We start from the raw sequence: 23,829 nt of genomic DNA on the forward strand, positions 1-23,829 counted from the left end.
TGCAGTTGTAAAGAAATTTTCACCCAAGGAACTCTTATTGCTGGCTTGGTACACTGGCCTTGGTAGCCCTGTCAAATTTTGATAATATTAAACATGTCAGTTATCTTTCAATTTCATTGTTTAAACCCATAAATCTAGGCATATTGTATGTTTAAGCTTATTTATGTCACACTTTGCTCATTAGGAAATAACAATGAGTGTAAACCAACAAAAAGGGGGAAGGAAGAGCTCTAGTGTGTCTGTTATATCTTGGATCATTAAAAAAGCAGATTGATATATTTATTTTATTATTATTTTTTTATAATTTCTGTTCCCTTGTTGGTTGACATTCTGTCTTGAAATTTTCTTTTTAAATTTCTGTGCTTTTTCATTTTTCTTTCTTTCTTTCTTTTTTTTTTTTAATAACATTCTCTTGTTAATCACTGACACATTCATTTGATATTTGCACAGTAGTGCTTATTGACAAAGTTCATTGATTGGAGGAAGTAACCATTATATCTATGAATAATGTGTTCTGAAAAGTATGTCTAGAACATGTCAGCAATTTTATAGGATTTAAGAATCTAATGCACAACAAAAAAAAATTAATTTTTTTTTAAAATTTCTGTGCCATTTCATTTTCTTTTTTTTTGTTTCTTTTAATAATGTAGACTATATACCCGTAGACCTAAGCAAAACTCTGTTTTGCTTAGGTGTATGTGTTAAGCAAAAGGTCTGACTTAAGCAGAACTCTGTTTTGCTTAAGTCAGATTCCCAAAGTGTGGGGGATACTTTTTTTTTGTTGGAGGAGGGGGGAGACATGTTTGCATGAAACACTTAAAATATAGACACATGCACAAGTACCACCTTTGAGGCGAAAGGAATCATACAGCAAATAATTTGGGCATCTGAGATGAGTAGTTGAATCAACCAATAACTGAGATTCTGTCAAAAAAAGTACATGGGGTTTGGCAGACTGAAAGTGGAAATGGTCGTTGAGATTAGAATTGAGACAACGTAAATTTGTGAAATGAATTAGGAAGTGCTTGGGAGGTTTGGATCTTTTCTCAGATAAGCTTGCTCTATTAGTTTGACAATTCATGGTGTATTCAATAGTAAGAAAAAGTGGGTGGGACATGCTGTATGAAGTAATGAAATTTTTGGATATGGTGTACACATGGTAAGAATATAACCAGATCCTTGACATAACGTGGCCTCGATAATGCTGCCCGCATACACACTACTCGGACTCCCTCCAGTCACTATCGGGCAGAGTAGAGGTAGCAAGATTATACACTAGCTGATCCGGAAGCCTCCTAGAGAGTTACCAATAAGTTCAGTCCGGGTATTAACTAGCGGCCGGCCTGCGAACACCGTTTTAGAGCTGTACCCTCGAAATGAGGAATATTGGATCTCGCCATGATGTTCATCATAACCTCAAAAGTCATCAATCATACTGCATGATGGAAGAGATAGGGAAGGGTTGACTGGAACTTTTCTCTAGAGACTAAAAATGGGTTCCACCACTTCAAGCCTCCGATAAGCAAAGTGGTGGTGTTGCACTAGTTGGTGAGAGTCATCTACCACCTAGTGCTGCCTGGTAACATAGAGGGGCAGCATTCCTCCATGTGGTGTGGGTGCCACACCTCGACCCCTGCTTACGTTGGTTCACACCTGGGTGGTCACCCACCCTGTACTTGTGTATGGAGGTTATACCCAGGATTACTAAAGTCCCACCATCGTGAAGGTGGAAGCAGAGGATTTGGCTGACACAGACCTTCCGGATTTCGCTGAAATTGAGTCCACTTGACTTGAGTGTAACCCGAATATCAGTGTTTTAGACTCCCAGGTAGCAAGTGCAAGTGCAGTTTGTCTGGCATATATGAGAGAATGTCTGTGACAACCTCAAGGACCATGTCTGTGACAACCTCAAGGACCTCAATGCTTAGATGAAGGGGGCTGACGTAGCAGAGCTGCTTGAATTTCTCAAGGAACTGTCAAATGAAGATTTGTGTAACAAAGCACTCTTCTTTCTGAACCTGTTGCACTAAATGGTTATGGTGCTTATTTATAGAGATAACTTGTAAAGTAAATGGAATTAAGTTGATTTGAGAATAGTAATGGAATTTCTCCATTTCTCCCTCACCCATAAAGCAGTATTTCAGATATGTTATGGTAATTATGGATTATTATAATCAGGGGTGTGCTGGTAAATTTTTAAAAACTGGCTCTCTAAAAGAAAGTAGCGGGTACTGGTGATTTGAACCCATTTTAATTGCAGCCACCACCGCTAGGTGGTGCCATCTCCCATGATCCTTTTTCACGTATGTTGTCATCAATCATGTGACTCCTCTCCCAGACTCCTGTGTGTTTTTGTCCCCTGGGGGGGCTGCTGGTTGCTTCCTATGATCCTTTGCATAACTACGTGACTGTCTGCTCTGTGCTCCGATATTTTTCTCCAGTGACCTCCTCCTATAATCCTTTGTGCAGGTCGGACTCCGGTATTTATTTATTTTTTTTATTGTTTTAAATTTTGCTGCTAAATGGTGCCATATAATATACCCTGAACGGGAATATTATGTGAAATTATTTAGTCTTGAAATTAATTTCAGTGAGATGAATTTTTAAATTCTAAGGATAAATTAGGTTAAATGAAATTTTCCGACTGTTGTTAAAGTTTGAAAATAAATACCCATGTCTGAAAATTATAAGGTAAACATTGTAATTTCCAACCTGTAATTATAATGTTCCTATTATTTTGGTTAAAATTTGCAAATCTTCATTAAAGACACAGTTTTAACGGATGAAAGTATTATATGTGAATACTAAAGAGACGATATCACTGTGTACGGATCTTTACTAATAATAAAGTTCTCAATTCAGATAACATACCATTATGAGAACAGTCCATTTTTTTTTTTTTTTTTTTTTTCATTTTCCATATGAAGTCTTCAGGTATTGTTCGAGAAAGTGTTCATCACTTGTTTGAAAGTGTTCATCACTCGTGGCACCGAAGTAGTTGTGATGTCATTAAAGATGTACACCTCCTGTAGTAAAACCTACGACCACTTTTCGACGGATACTTTCTCTCTCCTAATTCTCTAACAGTAGTGCCCTGTTAGAGAATTTGGGAATACCCCTTGATCTGCTCACTGTTCACCAGCACAGCTTCTTGGTATGTTAGACAAGTGTTCGGTTAAGTTTTGCAAGTACCACAAAGTTGTAAACTGATAATCCCTTTAGCTCTCTTAATTCATGCTTAGCAGCAGCATTAATTGCCTGAAGGCCAGAAGTGCGAGCAGTGTGTACCCTCAAGTCTCTCCTAACCCGTTCGTTATATAAAAAATTTTTTTGCTCAACATAAACTATTTTAAATGTTTATGGGGGAATTCAAAAAATTCCCCATAAAATTTAACCAAGGGAAATTCAAAAATATTCCCTAAATAGAAAAATTAGCTATAAAGGAGTTCGTTAAACAGAGATCTAATTGAGTAATTCAAAATTCTAAAATTGGTTATAAAGTTTTATATAGCAAATATCTTAACAATAGACAGTAAAAAATGCAAATTTAGTTAAATAACTATAAGCTTATTTGAACAGTAAGTAAAAAAGTGAAAAAAAAATTTACTGTACTTGACAAATTTCGAAATGTACTGCATTCGAATGTCACACGTCACTGTTAATAAAGGTGCCTGTATGCCGTACCGTTGTGTGCCGTCCCAAAAAAAAGCACTAACTGTAGCTATCGCTGTGGTATGTTTGTATAATTGTAGATAGTGAAAACCTAACAGTACAATAAATAAGAAAAGATGTTTTTTATTTGAGTTAGAGAGAAAGTAGATTTTGATATTGAATGTTAAATATTTTTTTAATGGCGTGGTGCCTGTGGCAAGTGCCTCATTTGTACGCCCTTGCACCAGCCCTGACTTTTGGTAACGTAAAGGGTAACTTCCTGTTTATTTTACTGCAAGGGACTTTTCAGAATAAAACACCCATTGTTACTGTCTTCACGCCACTTGAAGCAGAAAACATTCTCCACTACCCACAATCTAATGGATTACTTTCCGGGCAATAAAGGATTACTACTGTTCAGTGGCATAGCGAGGATCAGCATTTACATTGTACCCTTCTGATACCGAAATCTGGTATTTTGGCACATTTTTAGAAAAGTAATACCATGATATAGACCAGTGCTTCTCAAAGTGGGCGATATCCCCCCCCCGGCATTTGAATTATCCATTGGGCGTTAGGCATGACGGGGGGGGTGGCAGATGGAGCACCATCAGTGATTGTACATCAATGATTGGCCGTTACAAGGGTTTTATGGCTTATTTAAAAAATGCTGTGCCAAATATTACTGTTCATTGTGTCATTCACCGTCAGCATTTAGTTGCGAAAAAACTTGGTGATCAACTGCACGATTCTCTACAAACTGTTATTACTGCTATAAACAAAATTAAAGCACATTCTTTGAATGATCGTATATTTCAAAAGCTTTATGATCAAAACAGTGAAGATTTTGAACGATTGCTACTTCACTCCAAGGTTCGGTGGCTGTCAAAGGGCAACTGTCTCAACAGATTTTATGAACTCTTTGATACTGTTGTCGAGTTTTTTGAAGATAGGAACAACGACCTTAGTAATAACCTCAAGAAAACTGATATTGGTTATCTTGCAGATTTATTTACTAGATTCAACTCAATGAACTTACATTTACAAGGACAAGATGTAACTCTTTTTAAGGCGAAAACTCAAATTTCAGCATTTATTTCAAAATTAAAGCTTTTTATATGCAACTTAGGATGACATGAATTGTATCAATTTCCAAATCTGTTGGAAATAGAGAAAAAGAAAAAATAGCTGATGAAACTCTACTAACTTTTTGTAATCATCTAGAAATGTTGTGCAGAGATATGCAGGAAAGGTTCGAAGATCTCCTTAATTTGAAAATTCCAGATTGGGTTAAAAATCCTTTTTTAAATAATGACGATGGTAAACGTTTTGTAGAAGAAGAATTGATTGAGTTTCAAAATGAAGTTGAACTGAAGCCAAAATTTCAAAATTCATATCAGGAATTTTGGTTACAAAAGAAAATCCCTGGATGTTGTTAAATGTGGCAATTTACGACTTCTACTTACAGATATTAAACCTAATATTGATAAGCTAATAAATCTCCACCAAGCTCATCCATCGCATTAAATATTAAAATATAATTAACTATTTCCATTAATATCTTGACTTATTTATGTAATTAACTTTAATTTTTATGACTTAATTTAAGTGACTATAACTGACTTTATTTATGTAGTTGTAATTTTTTACGAAGAAAGAATAAAGTGCAGTAAATAGTTTTCTTTATAATTCACACACATACATGCAGGGCTGGTTTATGTTTTTGGAAGCAAACAGACAAGTATTAATTTCAGTTATTATTTAGCTTCACTTTATATTGGTGGGCTTTTTTTTTAGGGGGGCAGTAATCCAAAAAAGTTTGAGAAGCACTGATATAGACTGTACAACTTAAGTATTTATTCAGTATATTTAAAAATATTAACTTTTATATCTATAATTCATCGTTTATGTATTATTCTTGCAGTTCATTTTTTTCGTGTGTTTATTTTATAGGTACTGCTTATATTTTATACAACATACAGGGTGTCTCAAAAATATTGGTACAAACGTTTAGGGGAGGTGGGTAACATCTAAAGGAATGTGAATCGCCATAACTGGAAACGTCACCGTAAGTCGGTACACGGCGCTGTTCATCAGTTTGCGAGAGGGACAATTTCTGGTTTACTCATTCAAGCAGTAGTTGCCGCACGAAGAGCATGCGTCGATATACTAACTGTGAGCTGGCAGACATGCACATAGTGTATGGATTAGCAGAGCGCCCACATGGTGTGTGTGTGCCCCCATGCGGCATAACATCGCTTTGCAATAAATGTGTGGGCAGGTATGGTCAGTGACTGCTTAGTCTGCCCATACCTGTTACCATTCCGCATGAACTCTGCTAAATATCAGATCTTTCTTGAACAAGTTCTACCAGGGTTACTTGACGATATTCCAGCAAATGTGAGACGCAACATTTGATTTCAACATGACAGGGTACCTGCCCATTATTGAAGGTGTGTCGTGACCATTTGAACAGGCGTTTTGGGCGTCGATGGTTTGGCCGTGGTGGACCCATTGCCTGGCCCCCACGCTCACCTGATTTATCGAGCCTTGATGTATGAATCGCCTGTGGAGACAGAAATGGATCTCGTGGCGAGACTCGTCTGCGCTGATGCTACTGTCAAAAACTCCAGGTGTGTTCGACAGAGTCCGACAATCCATGCTGCGTCGGTGTCAAGCGTCTCATGGTGGAACTTTCGAGCATCTGTTGTAACATCATGAAATGCATCCATCTCGTACTCCATTGTTAATATTATGTGAAATAAATGTTTGCCACTAATTGCTTCTTGTGCCCCTGCTACTACTTTTCCGTGACGTTTCCAGTTATGGGTTCCTATGCAATTCACATTCCTTTAGATGTTACCTACCTCCCCTAAACGTTTGTTCCAATATTTTTGAGACACCCTGTATATATACAGCCACTTCTGTTTCATATTTTCGGATCGTTCTGTTAGTAACACATTCTGCCATTTTTCTAAATATCTCTATTCACTTACCATTTTTGACTATAGAGGTCTCTACTATGTGCATTCATGCTGTCATTTCCTGGCCTTTCTTTTCTATTTTTCAGGTATTAATTTTCGTCTTTAGATCTTCGCTTTCTCAGCTGTTACTAATTATTTTTATTTTATTTTTCTTCTATCTAAAAAGCATGGGTTGTTAACCAGCTTCATTTTATTTTTTATTGGCCTGTTGTTTACAGTAGTTTTGAATAATAAAATAGTTTACACATCTTTTAATGTATTATAAATATATTTGTATTTAAATATAGTTCTCTCTCCTTAGAAACAAGTTGTTCAACAACTTAGAAAAGAATTAGAAAAGAAGAAACAACAAGGTGTATTTACTGCTAGTACTGGACAGCCTCCTGGTATTACACCGTATACTGCACCTTCACTTCCTCAATCGCATCAACATCATTTACAGGCTTCAGAGATGAAGGTAACATACTCCAACCAGAAACCACAGACTAACCATCGATTGAATACTCCTGTAAGTCTAAATCTCAATTGTAAATATTGTGAGCATGCAAGCACATATTGTATTTAGATTTGTGAAAAGTTTTGTATTGATAAAATTGGCTCTGAATCAGTTGCTCCCAAACTTTTGAATTTGATGACCAGTAAGATTCCAATGAAAATTGTGTGTGTACAGGGTGTCTCAAAAATATTGGTACCAACGTTTAAGGGAGGTAGGTAACATCTAAAGGAATGTGAATTGCATAGGAACCCATAACCGGAAATGCCTTAAGTTGGTACACGGCGCTGTTCATCAGTTCGCGAGAAGGAAAATTTCTGGTTTACTCATTCAAGCAGTAGTTTCCGCACGAAGAGCATGCGTCGATATACGAACTGTGAGCTGGCAGACATGCACCTAGTGTATGGATTAGCAGAGGGCCCGCACGGTGTGCACCCCCATGTGGCACAACATCGCTTCGCAATAAATGTGTGGACAGGTATGGTCGGTGACTGCTTAGTCGGTCCATACCTGTTACCATCCCGCATGAACTCCGCTAAATATCGGATCTTTCTTGAACAATTTCTATCAGGGTTACTTGACGATGTTCCAGCAAATGTGAGATGCAACATTTGGTTTCAACATGATGGGGCACCTGCCCATTATGGAAGGTGTGTTTGTGACCATTTGAACAGGCGTTCTGGGCGTCGATGGATTGGCCGTAGTGGATCCATTTCCTGGCCCCCACGCTCACCTGATTTATCGTGCTTTGATTTCTTTCTGTGGGAGGCCCCTCAAATCTATCGTGTATGAATCACCTGTGGAGATGAAATGGATCTTGTGGGGAGACTTGTCTGCGCTGCTGCTACTGTCAAAGAAACTCCAGGTGTGTTCGACTGTGTCTGCCAATCCATGCTGCGTTGGTGTCACGCATGCATTGCGTCTCATGGTGGAGACGCGACCTTCGAACATCTGTTGTAACATCATGAAATGCATCCATCTCGTACTCCATTGTTAATATTATGTCAAATAAATGTTTGCCACTAATTAATGTCTTGTGTCATTTCTGCTTCTTGTGCCCCTGCTACTACTTTCTCGTGACGTTTCCGGTTATGGGTTCCTATGCAATTCACATTCCTTTAGATGTTGCCTACCTCCCCTAAACGTATCAATATTTTTGAGACACCCTGTTTTTTTATATATATATATATATATATATATATATATATATTTAATATCGTCTAAGTATAATATATGTAAAAGAGTGGTAGAGGCTAATTGTGTAATTTACACAAATATTACAGGTTATAGTGCAAACTGAGAAAAACCAGTATGACGTAACGGCCCAAGAAACATAAAATCTTATGTATCTGCAATAGTTTATATATCAAATTTAGTTTTTGATTAAATTTATTTATTAAATTTATTAATACATTTTACTTACTTTGGAGATATATATATATATATATATATATATTCAAATAATGACTTAAAAGTTTAACATAAAATAAGAAAATAAATAAATAAATATTAAACTATCATTAGACGCAGCAAATTGCACATCCTCCACATGAAGCCCAGACATACCCGATAATTCAAAATAAAACGAAATAAAATAAAACATAAATAGTACTTTAAATCCAATTAATAAAACTGATATAAAATTTTAAAATAATGCCAATTATAATATAATTTAACGGTACCCCCCTTGAAGGTACTAGTTCCGAAAAACATGAAATATCACCAAAAAGGGGTTAAAAGAACTACTAAGAGAAAAACAAAATATCAAAATAATAGACTGACCATTATGCCCCATATCAACAGAGGACCACGAGGCTATATATATATATAGTTGAACTTCCCTATAACGAATTTGATAAATCCAGCGCAAAAATTCGTTATAGCGAAATTTTGTTATACAGAGAATATATTTTTTATTAGAAATTGTTATCTAATTAGAAATGAAAATGAATCTACATTTATTTTTAATGTATTTTATTTCAAAAACATACTTATTTAAATCACGTTTACACAAAATCACGTTTAAAAAAAATCTAATTTTCATTTGCATAGTACAACTAAAAAATAGTCTGATTCTCAAAAAAAAACCTCACATTTGTTCAGAGCATTAAAAACATTATCAGGAACATTTTCACAAAACTTTAGACCCATATGAACAGTTTTAAAAGCCTTAATTATTTCTTCGCGAGTTGGCTTTTCTGTGGGTTGTGCCGACCGGGCTAGCCGAGTGGGTAAAGTACCTGCCCGGCAACCCAAAGGTCGCGGGTTTGATTCCTACCTCGGGCTTGGATCAAAGTACTGCAAAAACCTTGGGAGGTGCAATATGGCCACAGAAGCCGATGCGCCAACAACTACCAAATTAAAAAAAAAAAAAAAAAAAAAAATCTGTGGGTTGTTCTGATGCATCTTCAACGTCATCATTAATTTCTTCGTGATCGTGGTCGCGTCTAACACTGTTCAGCAGTATTTCATCTTCATTTGGATGTTCTGCTGTGATCTTCATAAACATAACTATCCAGTGTTATTTCATTTTCGATGTTTCAGGATGATTCTAATAATGTCCAAAAGTTTTTCAGTTGTGAAAGGGGCAGTTCATCTTGTTCGTCCAATCATCAATGCAAATCCCGCTTTCAAAAAACAATTTTTAATAGTGTATTCAGTGACATCGTTTGTCCAAACTTTTGCCAGTTCAGAGATGCAATCTCTAAGGTTATTGTAACCTCCAAGTTTCTATTTTCTGATAACGCATTGACAATCTTCATTATTATTCTCTTTTGATAATGAAATTTAACATTTTTAATAATGCCTTGGTCTATTGTTTGGTGGTAAAAACAACAACTTTGCACTTTTAAGTTTGGCAAAAATACTGGCAGGATGTACCAAATAGTTGTCAGTTACCAACACTATTTTCCTTTTTAATTTTTTTGCTATACGCTTGTCTAGTTTTAATATCCATTCTTCAAAAATATCATTTGTCATCCATGCTTTTTTATTAGGTGTAGTCAACTTCCAAAGATTTTGTGCCTCTAAAACATCTTGGGTTTTTTGGTATTCTGATGGCTAAAAGTCTTAATTTTTCACATCCTGTCATATTTGCTCCAACTAGCACAGTGATTCTTTCTTTGCTTTGTTTTTCGCCGAAACATTTATCATCCTTAAAAGCAAGTGTTCTATTCGGTAAACATTTAAGAATAAACCCATTTCGTCAGCATTAAAAACATCCTTACGATCATATTCTTCCAAAATCTTCTTTAAAGTATTGTTCCTCCAACTGTTTGCAATCTTCTTCGCTTACATTAACACTTTCTCCACAATCTATGGCACTTCTTAAATTTATCTAGCTACTCAGTGCTCGTATTAAATTCTGTATTTGCAAATTTCAGACTGTGCAAATTTCAGAGCTTGTTGCTTAATTATTAGCCCCGATATTGGTATATTCTTTTCACGTATCATTTGCACCCATTTTAGAACAGCTTTATCAACATCTTATATATATATACATAACTTAATTAGTTTCTTTTCTGCTCCTCCTTCAATTGCATTTAAAATTGATTCTCGATTTTTTAAAATTGTAGATAAGCTGCTTGCAGGTATGCCACATTTCTCTGCAACATCTTTTTTCTTAAAACTGTGGTCAATATCATAACAATCTTTGCTTTATCATTAATGCTTAAACACTTTCTTCTCGACATTGTTTCCGCAATTGTAAAGATTACTCAAATGCAGCTCTTGATGATACACACACCGCCAACTTCGCTGCACTGGCCATATAGTGAATTGTTAGTACCGCCTACTCAATGACGTTCGCTTGCCAATTCAACAGTATCACATGACCTTTCCTATCAATCACTTTGAAGAAATATGCGACTGTGAGTTGCTTTCGTTCATATATACACAAAAGAAAATTTACGGTTAATGCATGCTGTACTAACAATTCACTATATACACTATACACTAAAAAATACAAGAGCATATAGCCTATGTGATTGATGACAAACGAAATTAAAAAAAAAAAAAAAAAATTCATGAGAACCATCTATTGGGAGTCCAGTTAGATGAGAATGGACATATCATAATGATTGACAGGAAGGTCACGTGGTACAGTTGAGATGAGAAGCGAATGTCACTCAGTAGGCGTTACTAAAAACTGACTATAGTAGCATTCTATTTATTGCCGCCGCAGCATGCTAAAGTTTACTGCAGCGAATTTCATTTTCCCCTGAGCCAACATCAATTTACAAATCTACCCTATTTATTGTAAAGTTTAAGAAAACCCATTTGATTTAATAGCTATAACAATAAAGACCCTTCTACGGGCATCAATGGCCACAAGTGTTCACTAAAAGGATGATTATTTAATTCCAGATGCTAATGCGCAATTTCGGATGGAAGGAGGCAGTATATCTGAGCGGCTGTTTAGCAGTAAATGCTTGAAAATCTTCAAAAATGCTTTTACTAATTTTTTTTAAAAATTCGTTATAAAGAGACTAACACTTCGCTATACTACGGGGTTAATTTTACATGTAATTTTGTTTCAAGGTGCAATTTTTGCGAAAAAATTCGTAATATAGAGAAATTCGTTAAATAGAAGTTCGTAATAGAGAAGTTCCACTGTATATGTGTGTGTGTGTGTGTGTGTATATATATATATATATATATATATATACTTTGAAGAAATATGCGACTGTGAATTGCTTTCATTCATATATATATATATATGTATATATGAAATGAAATTGGAAATTGGAAATATATATATATATATATATATATATATATATATATTTCCAATATTTTAAATTAAATAAAATAAAACATAAGCCAGTAGTATGGCAAAAACTGTAGAGCGAAAATTAACATAAAAATAACCCAAATAAACAAACAAACGAAAAGAAAGAATAGACATAAATAGTAGCCCAGAAACCCTTGTATAATTTTGAACTTTAAATCCAATTAACAAAAACTATACAAAATTTAGGATAATGCCAATTACATATTAATTTAGCGGAACCCCCCCTCCCCCCGAGAGGTACCAGTTCCGAGAGACGTGAAATATCACCAAAAGAGGGTTAAAGGAACTACCAAACGATAACAAAATCAAAATAAATTACAATAAAATAGACTGACCATCATGCCCCATATCGACAGAGGACCACAATGCCAATAATAGTCATGGAATCGCATTTCAATCGCTATACAAATCGTCGCCATGGTGAAAAGATCGAGGTACCAATTCACCCTCCCTCCTCCGATCAATCCACCAATGCAGAGGATTTGCACGGTGGTGGTCCTTATGCAGCGAAAAATAAATTATAGAACAGACAGCACTCTAGAGCAGAGCCACACCACTGACATACTGTAAGCTGAATCACCTTATATAGAAGAAAAAAAGAAAATAGATGGCGGCACAGGTGTTGCTAAATTAGCATATCGACCCATTACTATTGAATTATTGTTTATTTGGGTTATTTTTATGTTAATTTTCGCTCTACAGTTTTTGCCATACTACTGGCTTATGTTTTATTTTATTTAATTTAAAATATTGGAAGTATTTCAGCTTCATATGGAGGAATTGCATGTCGCTGCCTCTAATGAATGCTTAATTATTTATTTTATTATAATTTAACTTTCGTCAACATTTAACATAATTCAATAGTAATGGGTCGATATGCTAATTTAGCAACGCCTGTGCCGCCATCTATTTTCTTTTTTTCTTCTATATAAGCTGATTCAGCTTACAGTATGTCAGTGGTGTGGCTCTGCTCTAGAGTGCTGTCTGTTCTATAATTTATTTTTCGCTGCATAAGGACCACCGCCGTACAAATCCTCTGCATTGGTGGATCGATCGGAGGAGGGAGGGAGGGAGGGTGAATTGGTACCTTGATCTTTTCACCATGGCGACGATTTGTATAGCGATTGAAATGCGATTCCATGACTATTATTGGCATTGTGGTCCTCTGTCGATATGGGGCATGATGGTCAGTCTATTTTATTTTAATTTATTTTGATTTTGTTATTGTTTGGTAGTTCCTTTAACCCTCTTTTGGTGATATTTCACGTCTCTCGGAACTGGTACCTCTCGGGGGGGGGGGGGGTTCCGCTAAATTAATATGTAATTGGCATTATCCTACATTTTGTATAGTTTTTGTTAATTGGATTTAAAGTTCGAAATTATACAAGGGTTTCTGGGCTACTATTCATGTCTATTCTTTCTTTTCGTTCGTTTGTTTATTTGGGTTATTTTTATGTTAATTTTCGCTCTGCAGTTTTTGCCATACTACTGGCTTATGTTTTATTTTATTTAATTTAAAATATTGGAAGTATTTCAGCTTCATATGGAGGAATTGCATGTCGCTGCCTCTAATGAATGCTTAATTATTTATTTATTTATTCACTTTATTATAATTTAACTTATGTTAATATAATTCGTTGATAGTGTGTATGTATATATATATATATATATATATATATATATGAGAGAGAGAGAGAGAGAGAGAGAGAGAGAGAGAAAGACTCCTGTCTAAAAGTTTGGAATTGCAGCATGTGATAGCAGTTTTTGTTAATTTTTTTGAAATTATCCATGACCACGTCAGGTTTAATATATAAATGCAACACACTACAACGTATTTTAAGATTTTTTTTTATTAAGCATTGAAATATTTTAAACAAAAAAAATATTGAAATCATTAATATTAACAGCTATACAGTAAACCCTCGATTTAATGGACTAAAAGGGAGAAGGTGTTTTTTAATGCCAAAAGTCCGTTAATTCGATTTTAACCTGGGGGGGAAGATTTTTTATTGTTCTTAATGTAAAAAAAAAAACTTTAATACAATATACAGCACTGTACAATATAAAATTATTAAATTATAATAAAGAATATGTAATATTCTGTTGTAAATATAAAATGTTACAATTTGGCCTTTGATTTATGGATATCAGAAACAGTTTTTTTTTTTTTTTTTTTCTACACCGTAAATTTCACAATATGTGCTACTGAGATGCCTTGTTCTAATTTCTCAATTAGCTCTAATTTCTGTGCCACATCTAAGTTCACACGTTTTCTTTTAACTCCTCTATCACTTGATGCCATTTTAAATTGTAAGGATTGCAAAATTATTTAATAAATAAAGTCACAATTCAGAAATCACAGAAACACTCTGTATACAACCTGACTGCACAATAGCTTGAGGCAGACTGAGACCGAAACAAAGCAAGTCAGAAGACCTGCAGTTTAGTTCCCGAGTCATGTTCAGGTCACCGCCTACTCTTATATGTAATCTGGGAAAACAGCTATTTGAACATATTTTCAGAAAGAATAAAAAACAATTTCCTGAATTTGATTATAAAAATAAAAGTAGGTAATTATCAAAACAATAATGGAAATAGGTAATTATTATTAATTTTTAATTAATAACTAGTGTTATTAATTTTTAATTAATAATAATTACTTCAGTGTTATTAATTTTTAATTAATAATAACACTGAAGTTTTGCATAACCAAAAAAATATAATATGGTCGAGATTAATATGTACATTATGTATTATTATTTGTACAGTCCATTAAATCCGAAATCTGTTATATCGGGGTCCGTTAAATCGAGGGTTTACTGTACTAATATTTTTATTGTACTATACTAATCTATACTAATTTTTTTATCTCCATGAGATTTTATCACTACCTTACACAAGCATGGCATTCTGTGATTAATTTTATAATAGTATTTTGACTAATATTCCAATGCAATCTGCAAAGTTTTCCATAAATTTTGTGAAAATGGGTGGACTTGACAGTATAGATCAGTTTTTTTTTTTTTTTTTAGGAGCATTAGCAACTAAGGCCATATTGCTCCTGGAATATGCGGTGGTCATTTCCTGACCTTTCCGCATCCTCCGTATTTGGTGGTGACGGGCTCGAACCCTGGTCTAATCAAGAAGCATGTGCTTGTATAGATCAGTGGTTTCCAAACTACTGAGGTCAAAAAAATTTTGCGAATCCCTATATATATATGCACATATATACAAGGGGTTCCCGATATCCGAGTATTCATTATCCGAGTCCCAACAGTTACAAGGTTACAAATAATACATAAAAAAAAAAAAATGAAAACATAAAAAATATAATAGTAGCTAGGGAAACAAGTCTAAATAACTTCAAGGGATGTCAAGGTAGTAAATAATAATTAGTCTTAACTGTGGGCACAGTTAAGACTAATTATTGTCAGAAGTGTTGTCAATAAAATAGGTGAATTTGAACTAGTGGTCAGGATAACTAATGCTGACATAATAGGGTGAACAGAACATAGCGCCACCCAGAAATTGGAGATGAAAAAAATTCTTCTATGGTGTGTATAATGTATATAGGAAAGATAAAAGAGTGGTGAGGGTCATGTTCCTTATCAAAAGCACCCTGAGGACAAAAAAAAAAAAAGAGCTTTTGCTGAGTCAGGAGTGCAAGTTACAAGTTACACTTCCCAGCATGGAATCTCTGTTTTGTGATTTATTTGGAAGCAAAGATATAATAAGGGTAGGAGTAATTGAAGACCAAAGGACTGTGAAGACTGTGATGAGAGCCTCTATGTGAGATGAAATGGGCAAGCAAGTGTGAATGTCTTATTTTGAGTGACTTCAATCTTCCCCTAGTTGTTTGGAATAAGTGGGAGGGAAATTCACCATTGGGAACCAAATTTCTAAACTAGATGATTATTATTTGTACTATCATATTGGAGAAAATACTAGAGATAAGAATATTCTAGACGTCATCATTACTTACAAGTCAGATGATATCATAGGGCTTGGTACAGGAATCTTTGCAGGTAGTGATCATGCAGTTGTTAGATGGAAGATGAAGAAAGATGCTGCAGTAGTTAAAGGTAAGGGAATGAGTTTTAATTTCAGAAAAGGGGGCTATAATGAGGATTTACTGTACTAAAGGCCCTACATGGCATCTGTTAATTGGATGGATTGCAGAGGGAGGGAAATACATTAGAATTATGGAATACCTTTAAAGCAGTATTCAGAGAAGCGATGGGCGCATATATATACCATTAAGAAAATATAGCACAAGGAGGATGTTGAAGTGTATGACTGTGGAACTGATCAGTTTTATATAGCAGAAAAAGATAGCATTGTAAGGTTACAAACCAATGAAATGTACTGGTACCTACAGCAACCACAAGTTGATCTGTAACAGTACTGAAGATATGGTTAGGGATGCCAAGGCTGATTGTGAGAAAGCACTAGCTAAGACAGCAAAGAATGGGGACAAGGAGTTTTTCATGTATGTGAATACAAAGAAGAAGAAAATGAATCAGATCAGATCATTTTGTACTGAGTGTTAAAAAGTTTTAGATAACGCAACTGACGTTACTGATGAAATTAATACTCCACATCAGTCTTTATTGATGAAAGATCCTTCATGTTCAGGAGAGGCTGAGATATAGATGAAATTAGTGATTTTTAAATTATAAATAACTGCTTATTAGAAAGACTTTCAAGCCTAAGGGCAAGTATGGCTGCTGGAGTTAATGGCATATACCCAGTAATTTTGCAGGAAGTGACCAGGGAGCATATTGAACCATTGAGGTTAATTATGAGTGCATTATTAGACACTTGGAAGAGATTCATTTGGATTGGAGTAGTGCCAACTAGGGCTTACAATACCGGGATCCTGGTAATTTTTTTCTTGTATTGAAATACCGGTTTTTTTGTTACTAATTTTTTAAAAAAATAATTGTTTATAATTTAATCACATAAAGGTTATAAAATCTCCTTTATGTGATTATGATGTCGTTAGCTCTACTAGCAAATGTTTGATAAATCATTGATAAGACACCATGCAACATTGCAACCTGTCCACAATTCTCAGACAACTTCATGTCTGACCGTATCGTAACTTCCAAGTCCTGTTCACTACTGACTTTAGTTCAACTCCACCAAGTGTATAAGTTATTTTGGGGTTGCTGTTCCCCAGGTGTAAGACCTTGCATTTTGCTGAATTAAAGCATAGCTGCCACTTTTCTGACCATCCCGGAGGTCTATCTAGGTCACTCTGATGAAGCTCTGCTTGGCTGCGATCATTAACTACTCTACTGATCTTTACAACATCTGCAAGTTTAGACCTCACGCCCTCCATCCCTTCATACATGTCATTTCAGATAATAAAACACTGGTCCCAATACTGATCCTTGGGGAACGCCACTTCTTACATTAACCCAATCTGAGGAATAACCATTTTTCACAACCCTCTGCCTGATGCCCGAAAGTTCTCATTAAATGATCATTTGAAATTTCAACATCATTAATTAAATTTTTTTTCAGCTTCACTTTCATAATATCTCATTGACACAAAAGGTTTTTTTATGTAAATATTGATGCAAAGTAACTGTTGAGTTCATCTGCAACTTCAGCTATGCTATCTAATACTATCCCACGTCCATTACATAAGGGTCCAATCTGATTTGTCCTTCTGTTCTTTGCATTTATATATGTGAAGAATTCCTTAACTGCACTCTCTGCTCTCTCCCAGACTCAATAAAGATACTATAGTGAAAATTATACTTTGCTTAATAAAACGTCTTTCTCCTTCAGAAAATAATGAACATAATTCAACCATGTAAGACCAACATGGAACAGAACATCGGTGTTTTGCAAATTTTTTCCAAAATAAGAAATTGCCTGACTCCAATGAGATTTTAAAAGATGAACTTGAGTCAGAAATTAATGAATTACTTTTAACAATTTTTGCTAAAAAAATGTTTAAAACCTAGAAAATATGAACTGAGATCGTCTACAATTATCTCAGTACCAGAATAGAATCCGAAAGGGTGTTTTCTTCTGCTAGTCAAATACTGTATTTACCAAAATTAGATCCATTTTAAATTAGCATTAGCATTAGCATTAGTAGAGGCATATGATGCAAGAAAGCAAGCTTATTCAGCATCAGCCAAAAAAAAAAAAAAAAAAAAAACACACACCACTCCCATTTCACCCCTCCGTTCGTTCGAAATACCTGTCCAGTTGGGCTTTAAATTTGTTTAGGCTATCAACTTCAACAACAAGTGATGGAAGTCGGTTCCACCAACCAACCACCCGCTGGCCAAAGGCAAATTTCCGCACATCTATCCGACATCCATCCTTCCTCAATTTGAATTTATGCCCTCTGAGCTGATTATTCTGAGCAAGATGAAGAATCCCATTGGCATTGAGCATGCTCAAACCATTCAAAGCCTTATACACCTCTATCAGATCACCTCTCCGGTGCCTAGTCTCCAGACTCTGTAATTTGCAAAACTTAAGCCTTTCTTCGTAAGAGCAACCCTTTGTTCCATTCACTAATCTTGTTGCCCTTCTCTGTACCCGTTCCAGCAGCTCCACATCCTTCCTGAAATGAGGCCTCCAGACCTGTATACAGTACTCAAGATGTGGCCTAACCATTGCCTTATACAAGGGAATAATCACCTCCTTATCCCTGCTAGAAAAATTCCTCTTTATCATTGACAAGACACCATAAGCTACTCTTGCAGCTCGTCTGCACTGCTCAGAGAATTTCATATCTGCCTGCACAATTATCCCCAGGTCCTTTTCATTCTCCACCACTGTCAGTGTAGTACCGCAGAGTTAATACATTGCTCTGGGGTTACTGTTTCCCATATGTAGTACTTTACATTTGTCAATGTTAAACTTCATTTGCCACCTCTCAGCCCATCTGTTCAACCTTTCCAGATCCTGTTGCAGCAGCATAGCGTCAGTAGTGTCCTTAACAACCCTGCCAACCTTTGTATCATCTGCAAACTTGGACATTAAACTTGATATCCCATCATCAATATCATTCATAAACACCGAAAACAACAAAGGACCCAACACTGAACCCTGAGGAACTCCACTAATAACATTAGTCCACGTTGAGCAGTGTCCATTGATTACCACTCTCTGTCTTCTGCCACTCAACCATCCCCTTATCCATAGCAGCAATTTGCCTCCAATGCCACACTGCTCCAATTTGTGCAGCAGTCTTCCATGTGCAACAGTATCAAAAGCCTTTCTAAGATCCAAATATATAATATCAAAGTTATTCCCTGCATCCAGTTCTTTTGTGACTACATCATAGTATCTAATCAAATTGGTCAGGCAAGACCTGCCCTTAACAAAACCATGCTGCGTCTGAGCTATAACTGAATTCTTGTCTAGATGATCCTGCAGTGCTTCTTTAACCAGTGCCTCCATTAATTTACCTGGAACAGAAGTTAAACTAACAGGTCTATAATTACTTGTGTCAGCCTTTGATCCTCCTTTGTGAATTGGGGTTACATTTGCACATCTCCAGTCTATGGGTACCTCCCCTGAGTCCAAAGAAGCTCTCATAATTATGGCTAGTGGCTTGCTTTCTTCCTTTGCTGCCTCCTTTAATATAACTGGATAGATCCCATCCACCCCAGGTGCCTTTTTTATGTTTATCCTCAACAATCTCTCCTCCACTTTCCTCTCAGTTATTACAAAATCATCCAGCTCACTGCCAATGTTTACTTTACCTACATCATTCTCCTTCCTGAATAACTCCTCATGCGTGAATGTAGATGCAAAATACTCGTTTAAATTGTTAGCCACCTGAGCAGGATCCTCAACTGTTGAACCATCAATATCCAGTGGACCAATCTGATTCATCCCTTTCCTTCTTGAGTTTAAATATGTAAAGAACTCTTTTCTGTTTTTCTTTGCATCCTTTGCCAAGGATTTTTCGTAGTCTGCCTTTGCCTGCCTAATCTCCTTTGTGACTTGGTTACAGGCCAACTTATATCTATCGTAGGCTTCCATGTCACCCATTAATTTGTATGTATCCCATGCATTTTTCTTCTCTGCCACATGTCTCATTAGTTCATCTGACAACCATTTAGGCCTAAACCTTGAACAATATTTCTTAGTTGGTATGTAAAGCCTGGTAGCCTCCAAGATTAGTTCCTTGAATGCCTCCCATTTTAAGTTTGCTGTTGGTAACATAATCAGTTGGTCCCACTGTATAGAATTTAAATACTGTCTCAGACCATCATAGTCACCTTTACGAAAACAAAAACCCTTCCCTTTACCTCTGATGGTAGTTACCTCCTTGAGTAAATCCCACTTCAACACACTGTGATCACTGCCACCTAGTGGTTCATTTACCTGCAGATTCTTAATGCATGAAGAATCACTACTGATAATCAGATCAAGAGTATTGCTCCCTCTTGTTGCCTCACGAACATGCTGATGTAGAAAACAATCATCCAATAAATCCACAAAAGCCTTGCTAGTGTGTGAGTGACCAACCCACAAATTCCAGTCAATATCTGGGAAATTAAAATCCCCCATTATAAGACTCTCTGATTTACTGGCCCACTCTATTTCCTTGTACAATATCTTATTATACTCATCAGAGTCATTAGGCCTATAGCACACTCCTACTCTCAATTTTGATTTCCCTATGCTTATGTCACACCAAACTGACTCGACAATGCCCTGTCCATCGATGTCAACTGGCTTCACTTCCTTGGACTTTATGTGTTTCTTAATTAATAGCATAACCCCTCCTCCCCTCCTGTCCTGTCTATCCTTTCTATACATATTGTATTCCCCAAATTCCAGTTCCGCATTACTTATATCTGTGTGACACCACGTCTCTGATATCCCAACAATATCTGCCTTTGATGTTTTGAGCAATACCTCAAATTCATCAAATTTATTTACCAAACTCCTAGCATTGGTGTACACGCAGGTATACATGCACCTGTTTCTGTTCTTAGCTACCCTAACACAACCCATGTGTTTACTTGTACCGCAATGACTCCCAGCAGTCTCTGAAATATCCTGCATCTTGTTTTTTAGGCTTCTGCTCATTTCAATAGAAGCAGTGCAAGAATCACTTCCACCTCTGCCAGTGGCTACTGTTAATCTATTAGTCCTTGTATCCCCCCCAACTAGCAGTTTTCCGACCCACCTAACACTGCCTCGACAGCATCAGCAAAAATTCTTGCACCCTTTCTATTTAAGTGTATCCCATCCCTGTAGAAGCAATCTCTCCTGTTAACAAGTACAGTCCAGGCTGAAAAAAATTCTACCCCTTGAGCCTTGCACAATCCCTCCAGGGCCGAATTGATCGACAAGGCTCTCATCATATACTCCCTCCTATCGTGTCTGGGCAGAATTGCAGACACTTTCAAATTCAACCCTAATTCACGGCTTTTTTTCAACAGTGACCTGTACTTGCTAAGTAATTCCGCCGGTCTCCTACTCTTAATATCATTAGTGCCAACGTGTACAACTATATCACCTTTTGTGCCCTTAAAAGATGATATCCGCTCTACAACGTCATCAACCTTTGCCCCTGGCAGACATACCCTGGTCCTATTCCACCTATCAATCATCATGATCAATCAATCAAATGATCATACTATTGATTGCTTATGTTTCTTAAGAGCTCACTTTATTGGGACAGGTAGTATGGATGCTTAAACACAACTAAACTTTGCAGTAACAATGTGTATTTTTTTTTTTTGTTTTAGAATAACTATATTTTAATGATTTTTTTCAGAATATTTATTATTGCAATAAAAGTTTATTTAAAACATTCAAGTAATTACAGTACAGTCGGTCCTCGTATAACACGTGTTTGCATTACACGAATTCGATCATACACGATTTATAAATAGGGGAACGTTATCTTATATAACACGAACCGAATTCGCTTATACACGATTCGCCTTTGTGTTTACAAGAAATGGCAGTCGAATGCGGAATCACCCCAACTGAACGCAACACGATAGGAACGAAGAAGATTCTGAAAATGTATTTATGTGTTTTATATCAGTGAAGGGGAAACACATTTCACCATAATAACGTAAAAACCAACACAATTCCAGCTATCGATATAATCGCAAATGCAATTAGATGGAGTTTACTACCAGTTTATAACAGTTTCCACTAGCAGAAACGCAACTGGAAATTGTTTTTATTGTTTTATGGTAGTAACCCCCAGAAATGTGCTTTAGTAAAATGTGAGGTGTTAATAGTGTATCTCGGCCTTTACGGTGTTGTTTATTCAGTTGCTACACGCGCGCAGCTTTGTTTCTGTGTATCAAGCGTGCCACCTCGTTTGTAATTGTGCTTTACTCCCTAAAAATTAGTAAAATACTTAAAAGGTGTGAAAAGGAAGCGTCCTGGCTAAGACACTGCAGATTCAGAGAGAAAAAAAAAGAAGCAATATCGATAAACAGAGGCGGACTGGGTCAAAAATTCTTACCCGGGAAAATTTGTAGTGGCCTCATACTACGGTTTATGGCCAAAATCACACCGGCCTCCGGCCCACCGTGGTTTCCCCCGTAAGGCTTATGGCCAGTCCGCTTCTGTCGATAGAGAAAAAATATGAAATTGTGAAACGCTTTGAGCGAAATGAAAGGCCATGTGATATTGCACGTGCTACAGACCTAAATGAGGCAACGCGGTGAATTACAAAGAATGCAGAGAAAATAAAAACAACATTCATAGCGGGAACAACTCAAAGTGTAATTAAAATCCATTAGATTAAGACACAAAGAATTGGAAGAGATGGAACGGCTGTCATCTCTTTGGATAGAAAATCAAACAAAAAACAAGTTTGCTTACGATAGAAGCAAAAGCATTAGCAATATTTTATTACGACTTACGTATTATAATTTATACTTACGTATTATAAAATACGTATTTTATTACGACTATTTTATTTAATATAATAAATTTTTTACGAATAAAATACGTATTTTATCCGTAAAAAATACTTTTTTAGTATTAAAAAATACTAAAAATACTTTATTATAATATAATATTATTTTTATTACGTATTTTAATCGTTATAAAATACGTAAGTATTTTATAACGATTAAAATTACCCAATTATTTATTGTGTTTAGTAATGTTTTGGTTCCAAATGTGTGTTCAATCTTGGGTGGTCGGCACCTAACCCTACTTTTCCCATAGGGCCTGTTGTTTATATTGCACGATTTTGCATTGCACGAGGTTTTCTAGGAACGCAACTATCGTGCTATACGAGGACAGACTGTACTTGTTTTTTCCTTACTTTATTGCACCTAATTGTCATCAAAATTTATTGAGAAAAACGTTTGTTTTTGGAATACTGGTATTAATACTGGTATCCCGGTTTCATAAATTAAAAATACCGAAATACCGGTATTGTAAGCCCTAGTGCCAACTTGTCGCCATTACATAAAGGAAGTTCAAAGAGTGAAGTCAGTAATACAAACTGATTGCTCTAACTTTAATGGTAGGGAAAATCATGGAGGCAGTGATTAAGAGTGCAATCTGAATAACCTGCAATGTGGTTTTGTTCAGTGAAAATCATCTTTAACTAACTTAATAAGCTATTTTGACAAAGTTACTCAGGAGTTAAATGTAGGGAACAAGTCTTACATACTTTATTTAAATTTTATAAAGCATTTGACTCAGTCCGTCATGAGAGGTTATTGTATAAGCTGGAATATGATGGGATTACAGTAAAAATTCTAAGATCTTGCTGGGTGGCTGCAGGGTAGAAAGCAGAGGGTGGCGATTAATGGATATTTTTTAGATTAGTGTAACATCAGGAGTGGAGTCCCCCAATGATCCGTTCTTGGACCTCTGTTGTTTCTGATTTTCATAAAAAAACATTGATGAAGGGATAGAAGGCATGATGCCAA

General features: G+C 35.9%; 1 protein-coding gene across 2 annotated transcripts in view; it reads left to right on the plus strand.

Annotated features, from left to right (window-relative positions):
* Nucleotides 1–23,829, plus strand: part of LOC150077455 (PHD finger protein 21A-like) — a 177,478-nt gene that overhangs the window by 37,132 nt on the left and 116,517 nt on the right. For both annotated transcript variants that reach the window (XM_090386114.1, XM_090386115.1), the window contains one exon: nt 6,937–7,143. In XM_090386114.1, coding sequence (XP_090242240.1) covers nt 6,937–7,143 — 207 coding nt within the window. The remainder of the gene's footprint in view (nt 1–6,936; nt 7,144–23,829) is intronic.

The sequence above is a fragment of the Mastigoproctus giganteus genome, chromosome 12 (genome assembly GCF_048544385.1).
Source record: "Mastigoproctus giganteus isolate SK-2022 chromosome 12, ASM4854438v1, whole genome shotgun sequence".
NCBI classification, from domain to species: domain Eukaryota; kingdom Metazoa; phylum Arthropoda; class Arachnida; order Uropygi; family Thelyphonidae; genus Mastigoproctus; species Mastigoproctus giganteus.